The 22,677-nt window shown below is 43.9% G+C and overlaps 1 protein-coding gene across 1 annotated transcript; it reads right to left on the bottom strand.

The window, feature by feature from the left end:
* Positions 1 to 5,701: 5,701 nt before the first annotated feature.
* On the bottom strand, positions 5,702 to 20,713 carry LOC142483485 (phosphorylase b kinase regulatory subunit beta-like). The gene is made up of 5 exons (XM_075583491.1): positions 20,589 to 20,713; positions 11,081 to 11,164; positions 7,675 to 7,779; positions 6,106 to 6,188; positions 5,702 to 6,013 (listed from the first exon to the last, which is right to left on the bottom strand). Exons 1-5 carry the CDS (start codon positions 20,637 to 20,639, stop codon positions 5,743 to 5,745), a joined length of 594 nt encoding a protein of 197 aa, XP_075439606.1. The 5' UTR covers positions 20,640 to 20,713; the 3' UTR covers positions 5,702 to 5,742.
* Positions 20,714 to 22,677: the final 1,964 nt, after the last annotated feature.

Raw genomic sequence — 22,677 nt, 5'->3', positions numbered from 1 at the left:
CATATTCAAGATGGCGCCCCTAGCACCCGCTCCCGTCGGAGCTCCGGCGAGGCACTCATCACCTCAGCGCCCCCCCACACTTCCTCCAGCCCCATCGGAGCCGCATTAACGCCACCGCGCCACCCGGCGTCCACCCTGGCAACGGAGATGAGCGGATGTGAGGGGGACTAAGGAAAACCTAAGGGGAACCTGGGCCACCCATATACATACATACATACATATATATATATATATATATATAACTAACACAAACAAAGAGTAGTGTATAAGTGTGTAGTGAAATAAGGTGTTAATAAGCATATGTGCATAAATATAATCAATAACAATAATTTAAAATAAAGTAAATAATAGTTGTAACACCAAGGTGAATATATAAAAAAATATATATATAAACCAAACACGTGAAATGAAGATGACAAGTCCAGATCAGGAACCAGTCTGTATGGGAAGGCAAAGCTTCTTGATATGATCTTGCCTGATCACAGAAATCTACAAAAAACAAAAAGACAGAAGCGCCAGCTCCATAGCATAATACTGTAATACGGAAGGATTCTTTAATAAAACAGAGAATGGTCACAGTTGCCCTATCCCCTATCTCTCGTGGCGCCGCCATTGCTGTGAAGTCATTTGATTCCCAGCAGCTTCATCATCCGGCTGCTTTCACTGAGAGTCCAGTGTGGTATATCCCTCAGCACTACAGGAGGACACTGTACCTTATGCTCCACTGGCTGGTGGGATCATCTTGGTGTATTTATCATCTTTACATCTAAGGGGCATTATGTGGACTGTTTTTCTCCGTTGATTAACCACTTCATCACCTATTGGTCCTGGCCACCTGTCTGTCATATCCATCTGCGCTGACCCGCTGCTGTTTACAGATTGTCTCAACTGATTGTGTTTTTACCCACATTGTGAGTATATGCTGTGGAGCTGGCGCTTCTGTCTTTTTATATATATATCCACGCTCCTCACGTTATTCGCGTCATCAGACGGCGACGACTAAGGCACGGGTCTCCAGGTTGTTCCTACTCGGGCTCCTAGTCATCAGACTCTGTACTATTAAGCAGATTTTCTGTGGGAACTAAGTATCCTCTGCACTGACTGCATCCTATTCCAATGTGAAGTTCAGACAGGACACTGATTTTTACACTGCTGCAGCTTACCATCATCTTTTTTTAGCCCTCAATATCATATGCACATTACACTGTTTTTCTATTTTACAGCATATATTTTTCAGCTATTCTGCATTGCCTGTTATTTATTTTTACAGCAGGATCTAGACATAGTGATGTCCTTTTCAACTGTATAGCAACAGCTTATGTGTGCATATTCATACTGTAGCAGGATTTGTTGTCATGGGTCTTTGCCTTAGCTAGGTCTTGGTATCAGCATTCTCAATTGAGCAGCTTTTTCCTTGTTGACCGGCCGGTCTACAGAAGGGAGGCTTTATTTGAGCCTGACCATTCTGATATTATGTGTCATTTGATTATTATTTTGCTTATAAATTTCTGGCTTTAGCTTCGGTTCCCACTATTATTACAGGTTGCATGTGTCTGTTTTTCCATACTTTTTGAGGTGCGAGAGAGTGATTTTATTATGTTTGTATGTTATGTTATGTGTCATTAATAAATTTGTTATACTTGTTTACACCAGAGTGCTTTGCGTGGGATACTTTGATTCTATTTTTGTTTATACATATATACTAGCTGAGAGACCAGGCGTTGCCCGGGATGTAATGTTTGCGCTCCTCTCTCTCTTCCCCTGTCTCCCCCCTCTCTGTTTGTCCCCCGCTCACATCAATCCAGTACCCCTCCCTCCTTTACAGCTCCGTGAGTGTGTGTGTGTGTGTCAGTCATTGTGTGTGCGTCAGTCAGTCACTGTGTGTGTGTGTGTGTGTGCGTGCATCAGTCAGTCTGACGCACAAACACAAACACACACACAGACTGACTGACTGACTGACTGACACACACACAGTCAGTGTGTGCGTGTGTGTGTGCCTCAGTCAGTGTGTGCGTGTGTGCGCCTCAGTCAGTGTGTGCGTGTGTGTGTCAGTCAGTGTGTGTCAGTCAGTGTGTGTGTGTGTCAGTCAGTGTGTCAGTCAGTGTGTGTTTGTGTGAGTCAGTGTGTGTGTCAGTCAGTGTGTGTGTGTGTCAGTGTGTGTGTGTGTGTCAGTCAGTGTGTGTGTGTCAGTCAGTGTGTGTGTGTCAGTCAGTGTGTGTGTGCGCGTCAGTGTGTGTGTGTGCGTGACAGTTTGTGTGTGTGTGCGCATCAGTCAGTGTGTGTGTGTGTGCGTCAGTTAGTCAGTGTGTGTGTGTGTGTGTGTGTCAGTCAGTGTGTGTGCATCAGTCAGTGTGTGTATGTGCGTCAGTCAGGGTGTGTGTGTGTGCGTGCGTCAGTCAGGGTGTGTGTGTGTGTGCGTGCGTCAGTCAGGGTGTGCGTGCAGCTGTTAGGGGTTGTGTGCGTGCGGCTGTCAGGGGTTCTGTGCGTGCGGCTGTCAGGGTGTGTGCGTGCGTGCGCCAGTCCGTGTGTGTGTGTGCGTGCGACAGTCAGTGTGTGTGTGTGTGTGCGTCAGTCAGTGTGTGTGTGTGTGCAAGCGTCACTCAGTGTGTGTGTGCGTCAGTCAGGGTGTGTGTGCATGCGTCAGTCAGGGGGTGTGTGCGTGCGTCAGTAAGGGGGTGTGTGCGTGCGTCAGTAAGGGGGTGTGTGCGTGCGTCAGTCAGGGGGTGTGTGCGTGCGTCAGTCAGGGGGTGTGTGCGTGCGCGTGGCAGGCAGTCGGTGTGTGTGCACATCAATCACTCTGTGTGTGTGCGCGTCAGTAAGGGGTTGTGTGTGTGCGCGTGGCAGTCAGTCAGTGCTTGTGTGTGCGTCAGTCAGTGTGTGTGTGTGTGTCAGTCAGTATGTGTGTCTCAGGTGTGTGCGTTAGTCAGTCAGTGTGTGTCAGCCAGTCAGTGTGTGTGTGTGCGCGCGTGTCAGGCAGTCAGTGTGCGTCAGTCAGTATGTGTGTCTCAGGCACTCTATGTGTGCGCGCGTCAGTCAGTGTGTGTGCGCGTCAGTCAGTGTGTGGGTGTGTCAGTCAGTGTGTGTGTCAGTGTGCGTGTCAGTCAGTGTGTGGTGTGGGTGTGTCAGTCAGTGTGTGGTGTGTGTGTGTGTGTCAGTCAGTGTGTGTGTGTCAGTCAGTCAGTCTGTGTGTGTTTCAGACAGGCAGTTAGTGTGTCAATCAGTTTGTTGTTGTTGTGTGCCCCCCCCCCCTCTGCTTTTTCCTCTGCCCTGCTGCGAAGGGGGGGGGGGGTTTGAGGGGAGGTGAAGGGGGGAATGGTGGTGGTACCTGCTTGTGCCAGCCGGTGCTCCCGGCCGCGGGGGGGGGGGGGGGGGGAGGGTTTGGGATGTTACCTCCTTGCGCCACCCGGTGCTCCCGGCCGCGGGGGGATGTTGTGGGGGGGGGGGGGGGGAGGTTACCTCCTTGCGCCACCCGGGATGTTAGCTGCTTGCTGGCGCTCCCGGCGGTAATACGGGGCCCGAGGAGAAGAGCCGAGTGGGCAGGCGGCGGCGTGTGAGAGGCGGCGTGAGTTTTGCTGGCGGCGTGTAGATAGGTGAGGTGGAGGAGGCTTGGCGCCGAAGAGGCTGGGGTTTGCGGTGAGGGGGCGTGGGGGGTTTGCGGTGAGGGGAGGCTGGGGTTTGCGGTGAGGGGGGGTTTGCGGTGAGGGGGGTGGGGGGTTTGCGGTGAGGGGAGGCTGGGGTTTGTGGTGAGGGGGGCACAGGGGTGTGTGTGAGACACTGTTAGCCCACACCGGCCAATGATAGGTGTGCGGGGGCGGGCGGGCCAAGGGACCCATCTCATTGGCCTGTGGCGGAGTGACGGGCCAAAGGTCCAATGCGATTGCCCCTAGGGACAGGGAGACACAGGACAAACAGACACGTATACAACGGTTTGAGAAATATATATATAGATATATATATATATAAAATCAAAAACGAATTGACGATACCGTTCTGTGGCTAACGAAATGCTTTTATTTGTGTGACTTTCGAAATACACTGATCCATTCTTCCGGCAGTGTTACAATGGATAAAGCAAGAAAGGGTTTTACTTAAAAACCATCCTGGAATGTATCTGACTGAAACCAATCCCTCTCCATGTGCAGTATGCGATTTATGACTTAAGGTGTTAAATGGTCCCTGAATGTTAGTGATGTAAGAGTTTGTGTTTTAAGTAAAACCCTTTCTTGCTTTATTCATTGTAACACCACCGGAAGAAGAGATCAGTGTATATCGAAAGCGCGCACAAATAAAAGCATTTAGTTAGCCACAGAACGGTATCGTCTATTAGTTTTTGATTATTACGCTCAGCTAATAAGGCTACATACATATATACATATATGTCCACCCAATTGCATATAGCAAATAAAAAGATCACTTGTGAGCACATTCACATGTCTTAAACAGGTCTGCAACCCTGCCTTTCACCATTATCCCCAGCAGAACTTAAAATGTGATGGTAAACCCTAGTCTTGAAAAATGCAAACCCAGCAGTACAACCAACTTCACACTGATGATACCCATTAAAGGTTGAAACATGTCTGTGAATGGTTTCTCTGGCTTTGCATCTGATTCCCATGCTGTGCTTTAAAGCTGTGTGAACAGCGAGCATTAGCTTATATGGGCTCCATGTAACAATGGTTTTTCAGGCAAAAGGTGACACAGTATGCTCATTTGCATGTCATTTCCCAGAATCCCTGCTGCAGTGGAAGCACTGTATGCTGGGGATAATGGTGAAAGGCAGGGTGGCAGACCTGCGTAAGACATGTGAATGTGCTCACAAGTGATCTTTTTATTTGCTATATACATATATATATATATACATATGATATATATATACATATATATATACATGCATACACACACACACACACTTTTTTTTAATACGCTCAAGAGGGTTTAAACTGAAATAGAATAAATGATTTACATATCAGAAATCTTCATATTTTAGAAAATGTTACAACGTAAAAAACGTAACTAAGGGACATTAAATGAAAGATTAAGTCTCCAACAAGACACACAATGTAAATAAGTAATACATCTTAAACCACAATGATTGTTAAGTGGATAAAACATCATTCTAAAAACTCTTGTCAATTATTAAAATAGAAATAAGTAGCGAGGAGAACAAAGAATGTCCTTGGAGTCTTTAGCAAATAGCTCTGCTAGTTCATTTCTTTAATACAACGCTCTATGCATTTGGCTTGATAGTTCTTCACTAGCCATAAAAATTAATGAAGTTCTGCAACTCAACACTATAAAGAAGTTGCAGGCATAGACAACCCACTACACTGTGAAATGTTTTCCAAGTGCAGTGTTTTTATTAGATACAGAGAAGTAATTTCACAGGAGCTAAATTCCAAATCAACTACAGTGCCCAGTAAAAATTGGTAATGATGTCAGACGTCTATGCAATGGCAACATGACACGCACCGTGAAAGTTCATACGAGACACTGAAAAAAATATATATACATTTTTTTTTACCAATACTCTATTGGTAAAGAGTTTATTTCCCCACTAAGCTATATTTCTAAAATACAACAAATTGACAGTAATTTATATGTTATATATTATAGTATATTTTTATTAATTATATTATATATGTATATTATGTATAATTATAAAATATATGACTATCAACACACACAAATATCTTCATTAAATTTGACGCTCACACTAGGTATAGCTCTCTATATGATAACTCTCTATACTCCTCTGCAGAAGAAAAAGATCTTGTTTTGATGAAACAGGAATTTGGGGTAATGTTGCGTTATGCACTTACATGGCAAATTCATTAATGCACAAAAAATACACAGACACACTAAGAAATTACAATTCTTAATAATTTGCGTATATATGTATAATAGAAAATATTTAGGTCTTACCTGCAGACGGTCTACATGGACTTTCACGCCCGCAACATTCCCCTTTTTAAATGAAGCCAACATGTCCAAGATTGGATTAAATCTGCTTCCCCTACAGGATTAAAAAAAAACAAGGAGAGTGGTTCTAAATACTTATTCATTATCCTGCAATGCCGATTTTGTTGACTAAACAGCATACTGTACCTGATGTTATCTTCACGAATGAGCACGAGAAACAAGGGGCGTCCGTTCATTTTCCAATACTGCTTAATGAACTGCAAAGCATTCTACAGAACAATAATATACAGCTCGTTATATTTAGCAAGCAATGCAGAATGCTAAATTAGAATGAAAATGAATGGTTAAAAACTAAGGATTGTTGTTAATGACCTGAATCATGAATAATCACTTACCCCTTTAATACAACCATTCGCAAAGTCTTAACTCTGTGCTGATTACAGTGAGACATTGCAATGCAAATATTACATGCAACAGGTTTTTGTAGTTATATTTTATTAGGAACTTAATTTACTAAATGAATCACTGTTATTGCATTGCGAATCTTTGTTAAATTCTCACAAAACTAGTACTTGGAAAGCAGAATAAAAGTAATACAGCTGAACCCCGTTATAACACGATTTCCTGCATGGCAGGGTATAATTTATAAATTAGTATTTTATATAATAATACATAAATAAAATTATAAATTATACATTATAATTAAAATAAAATAATAATTTTACCATACCCTGCAGGAATCGAACCCATGACACTTCATACACTGTTAGGGATTCTCTACCACTACACCATAGGATGTGTCATTGGACTCACTTAACTTATTATCAAACTTAACTTGTGCTGCCTTTCAGTAACGTGTACTAGAAGGTACATTTGATAATAGAGTACGTGAACGCAGCCTGATGAAGCAGGGAGAGAGTAGAGAGCTGCGGCTGCCATTTTGCTAAAAAAAAAAACCTTGATGTTTTTAAATCGGGAGCCACACTAAGACCGCGTTATAAGCGGATCAGCGTTGTAGTGGATCGCGCTATAACGGGGTTGAGCTGTACATGTATAGTTCATATGGTGGTGGTGGTGGTGGTGGTGGTGGTGGTGGTGGTGGTGTTTCCAAAGCATTTTTATAACTGCCCCTATATACATTTCAAAAGCAATTATAAAACAAATAGCAGTGTAGTTGTTGGAAAGCTGTTTTCACTTTTATATAATTGACGTTAACACGCACACTTCACTGATGCACTGTTCTGCTAGTTTTGAAACCCCCAACAATATTCTTATCCTTGGATTTATATTAGAGTATCCTTTCTATCCAACTAAAGCTTGGGTTTTCAACTCCAGTCCTCAAGGGCCACCAACATGTCAGGTTTTAAGGCTATCCCTGCTTCAGCACAGGTGGCTCAGTCTCCTAAGCCACTGATTGAGCCACCTATGCTGAAGCAGGGATATTAAGAAGGGATATCAAGCAGCACCTTTGTCTTCAGAACCCCCTTTAAAATTGTTTTTTTAAAGTTTGACTTGATAAGACTTACTGTATACTGTTATCTTTAAGGACATTGAGACATTGATCACCTGTTGCTGCCAATACATTACCTTCTTTTTGTATTTTTAATATTTTAATTTGAGAATAAAAATTATTTTTAAATCGTTAAAATATAAAAATAAAAAGACTGTACAGTATCCTGGTTCTTTAGCACATGAATCTGAAACCTATAACTGTATATATATATATATTACAAAACAAATAAACAACATATATACCTGAATGTCATCAATCAGAAGCATCACATCCTGAGACATATAGAAGTCACTTAAATCAAACACAATTGGGTAGCAAACTACAGTCTTCCCGAGAATGCGATAAATCTGTTGAAGAAAAATGTATGTTGTCATTCGCTTTGAACGCCGGTGACACCGCTGAAAACTGCCACCAATAACAGATGAAAATGATTGTGCGTGTCCTAAACGGACATGAAACAAATACAGAAACAACCTTGTCAGCGACCTCTTCCCTACATCATCAGAATGGAGCTTTGTAAAATGAGCACATTGTTTCTGTCATCTGGTAGTACATATGCTATCGTCACCATAAAGTTTCTGTTTCCAAGGCTCAGAAAATCATGGGCTTGGTTAAGTAAACATCTTATAAAAAAATAACTTCATGCTATATTTACCAAGTAGTGATATTCCATAAGACACCTTAGAACAGTGGTGCTTAAACTTGGTCCTCAAGGGCTACTAACAGGCCAGGTTTTTAGGATAACACTGCTTTAGCACGTGCCCCAATCAGTGGCTCAGTCATTTTGACTGAACCACCTGTGCTGAAGCACGGATATCTTTAAAACCTGGCCTGTGTGTGGCCCTTGAGGATGGAGTTTGAGCACCACTGCCTTAGGCTGCGTCCATAGAAGGACAAGCAGCGCTGAGCCGTGCGGACGCTCCGCGCTGAGCCCCTGCATCCTCAATGAGGATGCCTTGAGAGGGGGCTCACGCGAGTGTCCGCAGGCGTGTGGAGGCTTTGGAGTTTTCAGGAGAGCGCCAAGCTGTTTTTCAGCGCGCTGTCGGCTGAAAACATCCAATCAGCCTTAAGCAGCGTCAACGTCATGGCGCCGTGACGTCGGCGCAGTGACATTGACGTCAGTGCGTCGCGGGTGATTGGCCCAGCGACGTCACTGCCCCGCCTCCAACCACTTCCCCCCGGCTCCCTTCACGCACGCTGGCTCGCCTGTAAGTCCGTGGAATCGCGCTGACTTAAGCAGGCGAGCCTCAGCGTTAGCGCGCCTCCGCTCTCCTCACCCCTCTATGGCCCGGGCCTTAGTCTATTCACTTAAATGGACTTCAAGATGTCTTACAGTGCAGAATGGTGTATTTTGGAGTAGAACTGCTTAGTAAACATGATGCACAATGTTTGTACTGTATATACTGTACATTGTGCATCTTAAAGCTGTCGTTTTAAAATATAGCAGTGTAGTCCAGCAATATTATGTGACTGGGCAGTTACTAGTGCACTGCTAGAGAGCGGTGCTCAAAAGTCATAGCCTATCAGAAGGGGGAGGGGCTGTCACTTTGGAAAAGCTTCCTACATTAGAAACATTAAAGCTGCAGTTCAGTCAATATCCTGCATGTGTGTTTTTTTTTAATAAATCAGTTCTGTAGTAAGAAAAAATACTTTTAGCATTTTCTGTTTTTAAAAAAACAACTTTGAAAGACCAATTTTCTTGTATTCTATTTAAACAGCCATTTGCTAAGGCACCGCCCCTTCATGTCCTGTCACAAGCCCTGGCACACCCCTTTGTCAGCCCTGCCCTCCCTCTAGTACATGTCAGTGCAGGAGTGCTCATGAATATTCATGAGCTTCCACTGACAGACAGAAGCAGAAGAAAAACAGATCCCTTCACTAATGATGTCACCAAATTTCGCCTATCAATACATGGAGAACGAATGGACCTGCAGCTATACAGTTCTTTAGGTAATTAGAGATTGCACACATGAAACTATTGAAGTAAAAAAATAAATAAAGAAAATTAAAAAAAAGCCTGAACTGCAGCTTTAAATGCTACAAGTATTTTCTTATAGTACTGAACTGAATTATTAAAATAATAAAAAATAAACACATAGGATATTGCTTGAACTGCTGCTTTAAATGTGTAATTAAAATATAGTAACAGTATTGCTTTCCTTTCAATTACATGGCTAAGAAATAAACAAAAAAAAAACACAACAAAACAGGAGTTTTCCAGAAATGCGAGCTTAGCCTGCCATTAACCCTTTGAGTGCCAGCTGACAGACACCGCATGCCAGGGTCTGGTATCCAGGGGCCCTATAATGTACTCATGACTGCCATCCTCATGTCAGTCTTTGGAGTTATTGGAGAGGAGGTGGAGAGGAGGCCAGGACTATTAATCCTACATTCTATGTACATTGGTCCCGTATTTCTTTTGTTCACTTTTATTGCTGGTTCTTCTATAGTTGAAAGAATCTATTTAATACTCTCTTTTTCCAGTTATTTTTATTGAACAGGGAGAGTGTACAGCATAATAAATACAGCATAATGAAACCATCCAGATAATGAAGATTAAGGGAATATTCATCCAATTAGAAAAAAAATATTTAAAAAATCCCAAATTTGACCCTGCCACTTGTTATAATAAACTACACTCACATCTTCTCTCTACCTCCATTGGTCTTCATTGGTTTTCAAGGATGTTATAGAGGTAACCGAGTAGATGCTGGCACAACAAAACTCTCCACCTCCTCTGCTCCATGTTACCCAATGACTGATAACTCCCTCCTGGCAGGCTCCAACATTTCTAGCTAACCAACACTCTGTGCATTATGATATCACTGATGAACACGTGACCTCATGAAGCTGTGGTCAGCTGCCTACATAGTCTAAGGCAGAAAGAGGTTTATGGAGAGGAGCCCAGCCAGCAGCCAGGAAACTGGATGCATAGCTTATAAGCAGTATGAAAGTGCACACTTTCAATTTTAGTATCTAAGTGGCAAGTTAAGAGACTTCCTGTACAGACACAGGAGGGTAATGCAGGTACCTGGCCAAGATTAGAGGACTTGAAGGTTAGGGGAGGCGGTGCTTGGCAGATACTGAGAGTAAGGGGGTTAGTGAGGAAAATAGGTATTTCGCAAAACCCAGAAGACAAGAAATCAAAGTTGAGATGCACAGTAGGGAGGAGCAGAGGAGTGTAGAGCTGTGAAGTTAAGGCGAAGAACTTTGTACGTACAGATGCAGCGGCCGTTATTCGAACACTTCACGCGGTGTATACCTCAGAATAACCATGTGATGGCGCACATTTTCTTCCAACTGTAGCGCCTTAAGAGGCGAGTGCAGAAAATGGCATTTTAGTGTTCTGGTTTTTAAACACCTGAAATTGACACAGTAGCACAGTACTGTACACATTACAATTCATTCATTTCATTGCACACAAAGAAAAAGAATCCATGAAATTCAAACAAAGCAACCACAATAAAGACGTGTGCCTGGTGTGATTGGCCGCGTTAATGCCGCATGGAGTACAGCAGCGCACACGAAAACGGCTCCATAATTTGTTCGAATAACGGCCGCTGCATCTGTAATACTGATATGATGAACCTGGTAGGTTAAAAGGACAGAATTTCTCTGAGATACTCTGACACATTCTAGTAGACTTACCTTTGATGTCCCAAGGCAACCAATTGGTCTGTCAGGTCTTCCAGAGAGTCCTAGCTTATCATTGATTCCCAAATGAAGGTAAGCCTGCAATGCATAAACATATTATTAAACACATTATAATTGTAAGCAACTTACACTTCTCTTACATCATATACGTGGGTATATTTTTTTACATTGCCTTGCCCTTTACTCCCTCTTCATCCAGTTACTTGAGTGTAAGACCCACCAGCAATTTTTGCATTTCAGAAATACAGAGTAGTCTTGACAAAGTAATGTTTTTCAGGAGTCTTAAAAATGGCAACTATTACAAATTGCTTTATTATTATTAACTCAACCCTTAAGATTGAAATGTTTCTGGTATTTCTGAAGCAATCTTTCCTCTGTTAGGCCTTGTCCCCAGTGATCGCGACGCATGCGCAGCACGAACAAAGAGACGGCCCTCTATGGTGCAGGCCACGGTCCATGCGTGCATGCTCAAAGCGCGATGGTACGACCACATTTCCAAAAGACAAGAAATGTGTCTTTTGGTGCGGCGGCCGACCAATGGCTACATCACGGTGGCGGTTCAGCCAAAGAGGGCGAACCAGCCACGTGACATCATGGACACGCCCCCCATTGCAAGCAATCCGAAGTCCACTGATCGCTGCAGAAACGCGTGGACATGCCGCCAGGCACGCGCACGCGCACTGACTGTGGTCGTCGCCTTAGTAATGAAGCTACTAACTAGCGGTATATATACCATACACCTGTATATATATTCACTGCAAAACCTGCTCTTGCTATTTGAGCCAAATTTGAACAGTTATTAAAGTCTGAGGTTATGTAGCACGTATTCAAATTATAGAGAAAGTGTTATATGGGTGACTGCTATTTCTGATCCAATTTAACTTGGTAAATCAGTGGTTTGAGAGACTGTTTAAAATTAGCATTCTGACAGTTTAGACTAGCAATAGAAATTAAAAGGAATAGCACAAACAGCTATTGTACCAATTGCTAGAATCAAACAGCTGAGCGTATTTAGGCTGTAATGATGCAGGGTATAAAGATAGACTGCAGAGAGACATGTGATATAACCTCAGAAGAAGTCGATACACAGACGAAACGCGTTGGGCATTTTGGACTGCAGAGGCCACCATACCCACTCCACCAGGAACCAGAGCGGCTGACACGAGCGGGACGCGAGTGAGAGACGCAGAACGGGGAAGCCATGCACACAGTTATACATACAGCAAAGAGCTGAGCCTGGAGTCGAGTAGGTTTGGAGAGCGCCCAAAGCCACTCTCTGCTTTTGACCAGCGGGGAAAGTGTGAGTGTCCCTTTCCCCCATGTGTTGTTTGTCAATGAAAGTAAAATGTTAATGCCCCATATTGCATGCATCTGTACTTTTTTTTTTTTGGTTAAGGAACCATATCATTATATTGTGACATTTTGAGGAGCCCCAACCCTCTCTAAGAGGTTTGATGCATTGTCAGGAATCCAAAACCTCTCTAATAGCGCATCTGAGATCAGATGCATTGTAAGGCACGCCAACCCATGGTTAGTCAAACGGATAAACATAAGTAGCTGATATACTAAAATTGAGTGGACATGGAGAAAAGGGAAATATATATTTTTTTCCCGGGATGCAGATGAGTAAAACTTAATTTAAGGGCAATTGAATTTCTCTGTGAAACCAATTATATGAATGAATTCTTTAAAAGATTAAAAATACCTATTTGAGATGCATCAAATTATCATTATAATATATATCATTATCTATCATTATCATATACATAAAATCATTATGTATTATATAAAGGAAAAAAGTGCTGAAACATTAGTACATACCAATTTTTTTTATTATTATTTTTGTGGTATGTGCAATGCATATGTTGAAGCATCTGAAAAATGAGCACTATTGTATAATGAAGCAATCTTGCCATGACTGCTGCTTCAAAAGCAAAGCTATAGCAATTATTTCTCGTTCTTAGTTCAGTTTCCAAGTCTTATTGGATTTACCACTGATTGTTAGGGAATATTTATTTCTTTAGGCTACACGATGAAATCTTAACAAGTAGGCAGTGGGAGTTAAAAAGGTAGATTAAATGCACTGCTTCAGGGATTCAATCAAGTACACAAGTTATTTGTTTGTCAGCGTTTGCAAACAAAGCTGTTTTGGAGAAACATTTTCAGTACAGAAACCCACATGGAGAATGTATTTGAGCTATAAAGGTATCTTTACTTATGGGCTCTAACCAGTGAAAAAGAAATTCTCCTGAAAACATCAAGAAGACCGAGGCGTAACCTAGAGGTGATAAGGATGGCCGTATTATGGGAGGCTTCCGCCCTGGTGCAGTAAGGTTACAAACTGATGAGTAATGGGAGAAGAGATCGCACCATTAGCCTTCTTTGGGCAAAGCAGAAGTTACAATGGCTACATTTACTACTAAGGGGTGCTATCCCATAAGACACCTTATAACTCATTCAAATAAATGTGCTGTAATGTGTCTTCCAGCATTGGAAGGGGTCTTGTGGAATAGCACTGCTTAGTAAATGTGACCCACTATGTACAAACAAATATGTGTGTGTGTATGTGTGTATGAGTGTGTGTGTATGTATGTATGTATGTATGTATGTATGTATGTATGTATGTATGTATGTATGTATGTGTGTATGTGTGTATGTATGTATGTATGTATGTATGTGTGTGTGTATGTATGTATGTATGTATGTGTGTATGTGTGTATGTATGTATGTATGTGTGTATGTATGTATGTATGTATGTATGTATGTATGTGTGTATGTATGTGTGTGTGTGTGTATGTATGTGTGTATGTATGTATGTATGTATGTATGTGTGTATGTATGTGTGTGTGTGTGTATGTATGTGTGTATGTATGTATGTATGTATGTATGTATGTATGTATGTATGTATGTGTGTATGTATGTATGTATGTATGTACAGTGTTCGACAAACCCAGTCACCAGGTCGCACCTGGTGACTGGATATTGTCGGCTGGCGACTTACAATTCCCCTGCTCGAAGAAGGGAGAAGAAAAAAAATCTCCCTGCCTGATTGGCTCGCGCTCGCTGCCAGGACTTTTTTTTCCCTTTCCCTTTTCTGTTTGTGGGCAGCCAGGCCCGTCCTGCCTTTTCTACAGAGAGGTAAGTACAGTATCATGCCCTCATGTGTGTGCGCGTTTATTGTCTGCCCCTCCGTCCTGTGGCGGCTGCTCACGCCGTGTCCCGCCTTCGGTCCCCGTGGTTTCCTGCCAGGAGCGGGAGGTGCGGCCGCCGGAGCGCATGGTGCGACCGCCGGAGAGCATGGTGCGGTCGCCGGAGCGGGAGGTGCTAGTGGGGGTGCGCCTGCTTGAGGGGCGGGGTGCGCCTGCTGGAGGGGGGGAGGGCGGCAATGCGTTTCCCTTGCGTCCCGGTGCTCCCCTGCCTCCCATGGGTAAACCGTCTGGGTTGCGGGAGATGGGCTCAGGGGGGAGGGGGGCCGGCTTTCGGCGCGTGGCTGACCTCTATTTGTGCTTTCAATCTGTGTGTGTGTGTGTGAGAGAGAGAGTGAGAGATTGTGTGTGTGAGTGAGTGTGTGTGAGAGTGTGAGAGTGTGTGTGTGTGTGAGTGTGTGTGTGAGTGAGAGAGTGTGTGTGTGTGAGAGAGAGAGTGTGTGTGTGTGAGTGTGTGAGAGTGAGTGTGAGAGAGTGAGTGTGAGTGAGTGAGAGTGTGTGCGTGCGCGAAAGTGCGTGAGTGTATATATGTGTGTGTGACACCAGAAGTACCCACCCAGTCAAAGGTCAGTCAGTCACCTACCTAGTCAGTTAAGTCAGTCAGTCACCCACCCACACACCCAGTCAGTCACCCACCCACCCATTCAGTCAGTCAGTCACCCACCCACCCATTCAGTCACCCACCCACCCATTCAGTCACCCACCCACCCAGTCAGTCACCCACCCACCCATTCAGTCAGTCAGTCAATTCAGTCAGTCACCCACCCAGTCAGTCAGTCACCCATTCAGTCAGTCACCCATTCAGTCAGTCACCCACCCAGTCAGTCACCCACCCACCCAGTCAGTCAGCCACCCAGTCAGCCAGTCCGTCAGTCCGTCAGTCAGCCACCCAGTCCGTCAGTCAGCCACCCAGTCCGTCAGTCAGCCACCCAGTCCGTCAGTCAGCCACCCAGTCCGTCAGTCAGCCACCCAGTCCGTCAGTCAGCCACCCAGTCAGTCCGTCAGCCACCCAGTCAGTCCGTCAGCCACCCAGTCAGTCCGTCAGCCACCCAGTCAGTCCGTCAGCCACCCAGTCAGTCCGTCAGCCACCCAGTCAGTCCGTCAGCCACCCAGTCAGTCCGTCAGCCACCCAGTCAGTCCGTCAGCCACCCAGTCAGTCCGTCAGCCACCCAGTCAGTCCGTCAGCCACCCAGTCAGTCCGTCAGCCACCCAGTCAGTCCGTCAGCCACCCAGTCAGTCCATCAGACACCCAGTCAGTCCGTCACCCACCCAGTCAGCCATTCACCCAGTCAGTCACCCACCCAGTCACCCACCCAGTCAGTCAGTCACCCACCCAGTCACCTACCCCGTTAGTCACCCACCCAGTCAGTCAGTCACCCACCCACCCAGTCAGTCACCCATTCACCCAGTCAGTCACCCATTCCCCCAGTCGCTCACCCAGTCAGTCACTCACCCACCCAGTCACTTACCCACCCAGTCAGTCACCCACCCAGTCTGTCACCCACCTAGTCAGTCAGTCACCCACCCAGTTAGTCAGTCACTCACCCACCCAGTCACTCACCCACCCAGTCAAGTCACCTTCCCACCCAGTCAAGTCACCTTCCCACCCAGTCAAGTCACCTTCCCAGTCAGTCAGTCACCCAGTCAGTCACCCATCCAGTCAGTCATATATATATTATATATAAATAAAATTGAAAGTTTGGTTGTGTGCGAGTTTGTGCACACGCTGTGATTGGCCTGCAGGGTGGGGTGACGTCAGCAACACGGCTACGCATGCCCTCACAGCCTCCTCACACCGCGTGAGAGCCACACGCCGTGCACCCATACCGTCCTGACCTGCCTCAGCCAAAGCCGCCTCACCTCCACCCGCCACCCCCTCGCCCAAACTACTACCAGCACACCATAGCCAAACCCGGCGCTTCTCACCTCTCCGCTCGATCCCCAGATGCCGCATCAGCAAAACTACCCCCCCGCCTCACCCACCCAGTCACTGCCTCCTTAAGTCACTGCCTAACTCACATATAAACACACACACACACACACACACACATATATACATATATATATACACATACATACTGATGCAGCGGCTGTTATTCGAACACTTCACGCATCATGTACATCGGAATCCAGATTTGAAACCGCGGGATGAATTCCAGCCTTCCCGCACTAAGATGCGAGCGCGGAGAGAGCAAAAAAACGAATTTTAGTGTTCTGGCTTTTAAAAACATGAAATTGACACAGTAGCACAGTGACACAGTGACACAGCAGCACAGTAGCACAGTGACACAGTAGCACAGTGACACAGCAGCACAGTGACACAGTAGCACAGTACTGTACACATTACAATTCATCCATTTTATTGCAAACAAAGAAACTGAATCCATGAAATTCAAACAAAACATCCGCGATAAGCGCGGGTGCCCGGGGCGATTAGCCACGTTTCATGCTGCGTGGGGAACAGCAGAAAACTCAAAATAGGCGCCGAGATGTGTTCGAATAACGGCCGCTTCATCAGTACACAAACACACATATAATATATATATACATACACACACCTTTAAGCCAGCATATAATAAATGGTTTGCAGGTTGCTTTTTCAATGAAGATATGTGTCCAATACATTTATATAAAGTATATACATGTTTGTTTAAGGGAAAAGGGGCGGGGGGAAAAAGAGAGCGCAAAAAAGCACTATATATAAAAAATGTGTTTTAAAAATCCAGTGTCAAATATGTGATAATAAAAACACTTCTATTACACTGATCGTGATGGAAAAAGTGGTGTAAATATATAAAGGGTTTTTAAATTCTATGGGGATAGCTGCAGCCCTTAAAGGGGGTTCCCCGCCCTAAAACAGATACAAACAAACAATGTTGCGCTCTGATTTTTGTCTTTGTTCATGTTTGTTTAAACCTATCTGCATTTGCATATGAGTACAGATGCATATATACAAGCAATGTGTTGCAGGTGTCTCTAATACTGGGCGTTTATTCTAACAATCACTCAATGTTCAAACAGAAGCGTTCATCATGCAATGGGATATGTTCATAGCAGCAGGACAAATATAATGGTAGTTAAAGGAAGTCAAAACAAAAAGCACTGGGACAGAGGCTGGTCCCTTTAATCCCCAAATCAGGTCTTCTGTCCTATCTCCCTGTGAATAGATTTGCTAATAACTTCTTCACGAAAGCACGTCAGCACGTCAGCTGTCTAACCGAAGTACAGAACTGATGTGCCAGCTTCTTTGATACCTCCACATCCCCAAAAGTGCAGAAGACAAGGAAACAAGAGTACTTTAATGTAGGGGTGGGCAAACCAGTGACTTGTGTTTAGAAGTTTAGATTTGTTTAACAACACTATTTAAAGGTAAAGTTATTGGGAATCCCAAAAGTCAACAGGATTGCCACTAATGTCAGCGCCATCAGGACTGACTATTAGGTAGGTTACTTGGATCCCCAACATCATCAGGTCTGTATCAATGTCCCTCGGAGACAGCCCCTGATGTTACCGAAATGCTTTGCCAGAATGGTTTACGTTTAACAGTTGTGCAAACATTGAAACGTTCCATTCCCACTTTACAGCCAGTAAGAGAACACACATCCCAACTCGATTGTAATTTAACACGCAACCTTCATCAACATGGAAATCTACTTCATTCCAGCACCACCCATTTGACAAGCACATGATGGCAGTACTGAGGCTCTTGCTTCACTGCGGCTTTCTTTGGACATTTTATAATTGAATTCCTATACCCCTACACATGCTGGGGAAAAAAATGTCCAATTCTTTCAAGCACAATTGTAGGTTATGTATAAGTTATGTATAACTATTTTGTTTGACATAACAGTTGCGTCACTAAGAATCAAATCAGGTTAACCCATTTCAAAGAAAGCATCTTCTGACCTTGGAAAAGTCATGATTTCATTGTGCCCTAATCTCCCAAAACTATATTGCGATCTCTTTTGGGAATGGCATGTGTTGTCTGTACAGTTCGGTGTACACTGTCAGCTGTGTGCAAATTTAAGGCTTAGGCCCCTTTTCAATATTCTCTGAATTCACATTGCTCCCTGCCACAAACAGAGCAAAGAACCTCAACACATCCATCCATTCTCTAAATGCTAAAATGTTCCGGCTGTGCGGTGATCCTTATAACACATATCTATTGGGATAATTTTATAGAAAAAAGCATTGATATTGATTTAATTATTCCTGTATAAATCTCGAGAAATGGGTTGGATGTTCCTGGTAAACAAAATAGCTACTTACTGCCTTGAATGCGAAATCATGCTAGACATACTCTGCTTACTTGGCACAGTGTCACTTATGTCAATAGGAAAGAAAAATCCCTGCCTCCACTGTGACAATCTGCAGAAGGGGACGGTAGCCAGGACTCTGAATTGGCAGAACAGCGGGCCATGTCTAGCAATGCTGGTATTAATTATTACACAGTCTCCTCAGTGTTATAATCAAGTATAAACAATGCTATTTATCCAGATTATCTCTGGGACATTTGGCATATGTGGATTAGTCTATCTATTTATTTTATCACTGCACCACTGAGTCTAATTCATAATAAACAGACAATAAAACAATACGCTGCACCTCATGTATTCTTACATTTCTTTGTTAAAGGTTTTCTTTTAAAATACCAAGACACCTGGCAATTTAATTAGTAGAGCAGATAATGCTTAGAGATGTAGACATAATGAAAAGGTATCACTCCAGGCATGTTAGTAGTAATTAGAAGAAAAAATGCCTATAGCAGTAATAATACAAGGTAGGTTAAACCAGCGGTGCGCAAACTGGGGGACGCGGGCCGTTACACAGGCCCCGCGCTCTTCCCCCAGGCATTTACTTGAATGCCTGGGGATTGCGTGAGGCCTCTGCAACAAGGAAACTTGCCTTGTTTCAGACGCGTCTCCATGGCGTCAAATGATGCATGTGGAAGGTAGTAGAGGGAACGCGAGACTGGGGGAGGCCTGGCAGGGGGGCACAGCTTAATAAAGTTTGCGTTCCCCTGGGTTAAGCTGTACCTGAATTCTTCCTTCTATGCCGTATTGCAGGTGTGGCCAACTCCAGTCCTCAAGATCCACAACCAACAGGCCAGGTATTAGGGATATCCCTGCTTCAGCACAGGTGGCTCAGACATTTTGACTGAGACACCTGTGCTGAAGCAGGGATATCCTCCTTTAAAACCTATCTTAAAACGCATATGGGTAGCTCCATGGCTGATACTTTACACCTCATACATAAACCTTGGCCTCTTGCAGACGCACTTACCAGAAACCTCTCATTGGCCCCTGATTGAATATGATGAGCAGCAGGTGAATGTTCATTAAACAATGCATCAGCTTCAATTCAAGTGAATTATAGTTTCTGCATTATTAACTGTGTTTTATCCTGCTTTCTATGATACTGAACATAGGTTTCTTTCTCTTCACACCTTAGAACCCAACTCCTCTCTCTCTCTTTTTCCAAGCATACACATGGTGCTTTCCCACTTAGCCAGTTGCAATCTGTGAAAGTGTCAGTCCATGACATTCTCTGTATAATATTCACACAACATTGCACAAACCTTTTGGTTTGCCATTAAAGGTCATTTTTAAATATGTTCAAGAATACACAATTTCCCCTCACAAAATATAATGCTTCAAATGCAAGCTCCTGAGACCAGGATTCCCGCTTCTTACAGGATGTTGAATTCAATGTCTAATGATCTTATTGTTTATGTAGCACCTTGCATTTTAATTTGCCTGTGTGCCAATTGTAATCAGTCACATACAAAACAACGATATACATACTTCGTTTTTATGGTCTATTCCTAACTTTACATGCAGGCACTTGAATATATAGTCAAACAGATGGATAAAGAAATATATGTACTTAGATCAATGGAGAGAGGACACACATGGCTACATAATGAATCGATATGCACGTTATTTTCCCTTGTGAATATGTGAAGTCTTTTCTTTTTCTTTATTGGATACTGTATGTATTCTTGTAGATTGTTCGCCTCTTAAATTATTTTATTTTTTTTTCAGTGAAAAAAGATCTTTAGAACATTGAACTAAGCTCCATCTCCTACAGGGCCAACTTAACTCTGCCGTGATCTAGAACACTCAAACTTTTTTTTCATAGACTACTGTACTTCACCTGTTAATAATGATTTTGAGGATCACAAAACCAGTACACTATTCTGTGTCTTCTAAATAATTTCTTATAAGTGTGTAGCCCCTTTACCCCTACCCTAAATGAGATTAGGTCTGCTGCTCCATTTGTACTGTGGTGCGTACCTGTGAGGTAACAGGAGGGCTGAGCACTTCCGCGGTGGTGTGGGAAATCATCAGGACAGGTGTACAGGGTACCTTTGTTCATTGGTTGCAGCGCCTCCAGTCAGCATGGATCCTCTGGATAGAAGGATAGCCCAGACTGACACCTTTCTTTAGCCCAAGACAGTGAATCACTCTGATAGATGTTTCCATTGTATTTATTGCATGTTCAGGATCTTTCAGCAGGTACATCACTTTTCCTTGCTTCCCCTAGTGAAGGTATTACTGATAGGGCTTGAGGCCCATACCAGGCCTTCTGCATGGTGCCCCTTCTGAGGTCTACTAATGAGACCATGGGTTGCTGGTACTCACTCCCCGGGGGGGGGCGGGGGGAAGAGACGCACCCACTTTTGGGAAAGTGCCAGTATTTATACCCTTTGGTTGTGCTTGTAACCCTGCCCCATAACAGAGCAGGTCTGGATACTGACAGGCCATCACATCCAGCATGTGACCCAACCAGTATCCACCCCTCAGGCTGACACTGTCTGGCTGTTGCTAGGACCGCCCTTGCGTACATCAATTTTATCCAAGGCTGCAATAGCACACAAGGCCTTCCTGAAGGAATTAACCCATCCACTGCCTGCACCTAACAGGACTTACATTGGTAGAGACCAGAAAAATAAGTAGCGGCCGGAGGCTATGCTACAAGTGTATGGTCAACATTTCATCAACACTTGACCCAGATCACCATTCGTTAGTCATAGAATATCCACGGCTCTACGAGCGAGTTGACTGAAGTGAATAGAAAAGGCCTTTCAGGGACCTTTTACCACGGTCTTTGGGGACCCCAGATTGAGAATTCTTACTCTGCATTATTAGAGCATCCATTTACTTAGTGATCTACCCAATTTACCAGACGTACTATTCAATAAACATTCCACTAATTTCTTGCTCACTCAGCTACCAAGTTCCTTCGTGTTTCAACTTTTCAGTGGGCTCACTATTGACTTCTGAAGTGTGATGATACTTGGGGGTATAGAGTAGCACTTCAGTAGCACGTCAATTTTATTTAGAAACGAATGCTTCCCCCATTATCATAGTATCACTACTTTTTTTAAACACCATCTCAAACACAGAGTTTGCTTACCTACACTAAAATTAAATGTGCCCGTCTGCTACCCACTCAACTTTATCAAACCTTGGCGTAGTATGCAAGACCAAAAAATCTCCACCCGCTCTGCCAAATAGATAAATGGTGTGCACTAGGGTACAATGAATAAGAGCCAAATAGATTTAGGTGTTGCCACCGAAGATGGGCAAAACCTGAGAACCCAAGTGTGTGCACGTGTCTGTTATCAAATAATTGTACCATGGACTACCAAAAATAGTAGCCTATTGTAAAACACAGATTTTCCCCTTCTAAATAAATTGAGGGTATATGAATAAAAAAATACTTGTGATATTACAAAATAGATCAAATATAGTGGGGGTGGACAGACTAACAATAAACTTAACAAACACTTAAATGGCCACCATATGAAACCACTGCGGCTGGCTAAGGATAAGATGCTCTAGGTAGGTACCTCAACTGTCTAGGTCCACTTATTTTACAGGGACAGTCAATATATTGTAGCCATGTATCCCTTTGGGTACTAATCTGCCCTGCCTCACATAAGCCCTGGTACCAGTTCAGGCAGTGTTAGGGTTAAATCTATGCCCTGCTGTAATAAGCAGCTTCCTTGAGTGACTGGGGCGGTGGCCTGAAGCCTAGGTGCCGCCCACCCGGGGCTGAGACCTGAAGCCCCGCCCTTGTAACCGTGGGGAGTGGCAGTTGGGAATTGACAGTTGGGAGATTCAAACTGAATGGGACTGCCAGGGACCCCTGCTGTGTTATTCTGATGGGACAATAGTCTCTGCAGAAATGTCACTGAAATGTTGCAGCATGTACCCAGCATGTACCTGGGTCTTGTTGGTGATAGCCCCAGATTTTCCAAGGCAAGTTTAAGGCAAGTTTTAGAATACTCGTCGGCGCACCTGAAGGTCTACCTATAACCAGAATAGTTTGATGCGGAAACGTAGTAAAGGTATATAGCACACTCTGTATAGGCAATGG

This window comes from Ascaphus truei, unplaced genomic scaffold, assembly GCF_040206685.1.
Source record: "Ascaphus truei isolate aAscTru1 unplaced genomic scaffold, aAscTru1.hap1 HAP1_SCAFFOLD_3278, whole genome shotgun sequence".
NCBI classification, from domain to species: Eukaryota; Metazoa; Chordata; class Amphibia; order Anura; family Ascaphidae; genus Ascaphus; species Ascaphus truei.
The sequence above is the reverse complement of the archived record's forward strand: the minus strand, read 5'-3'. Positions and strand labels throughout refer to the sequence as shown.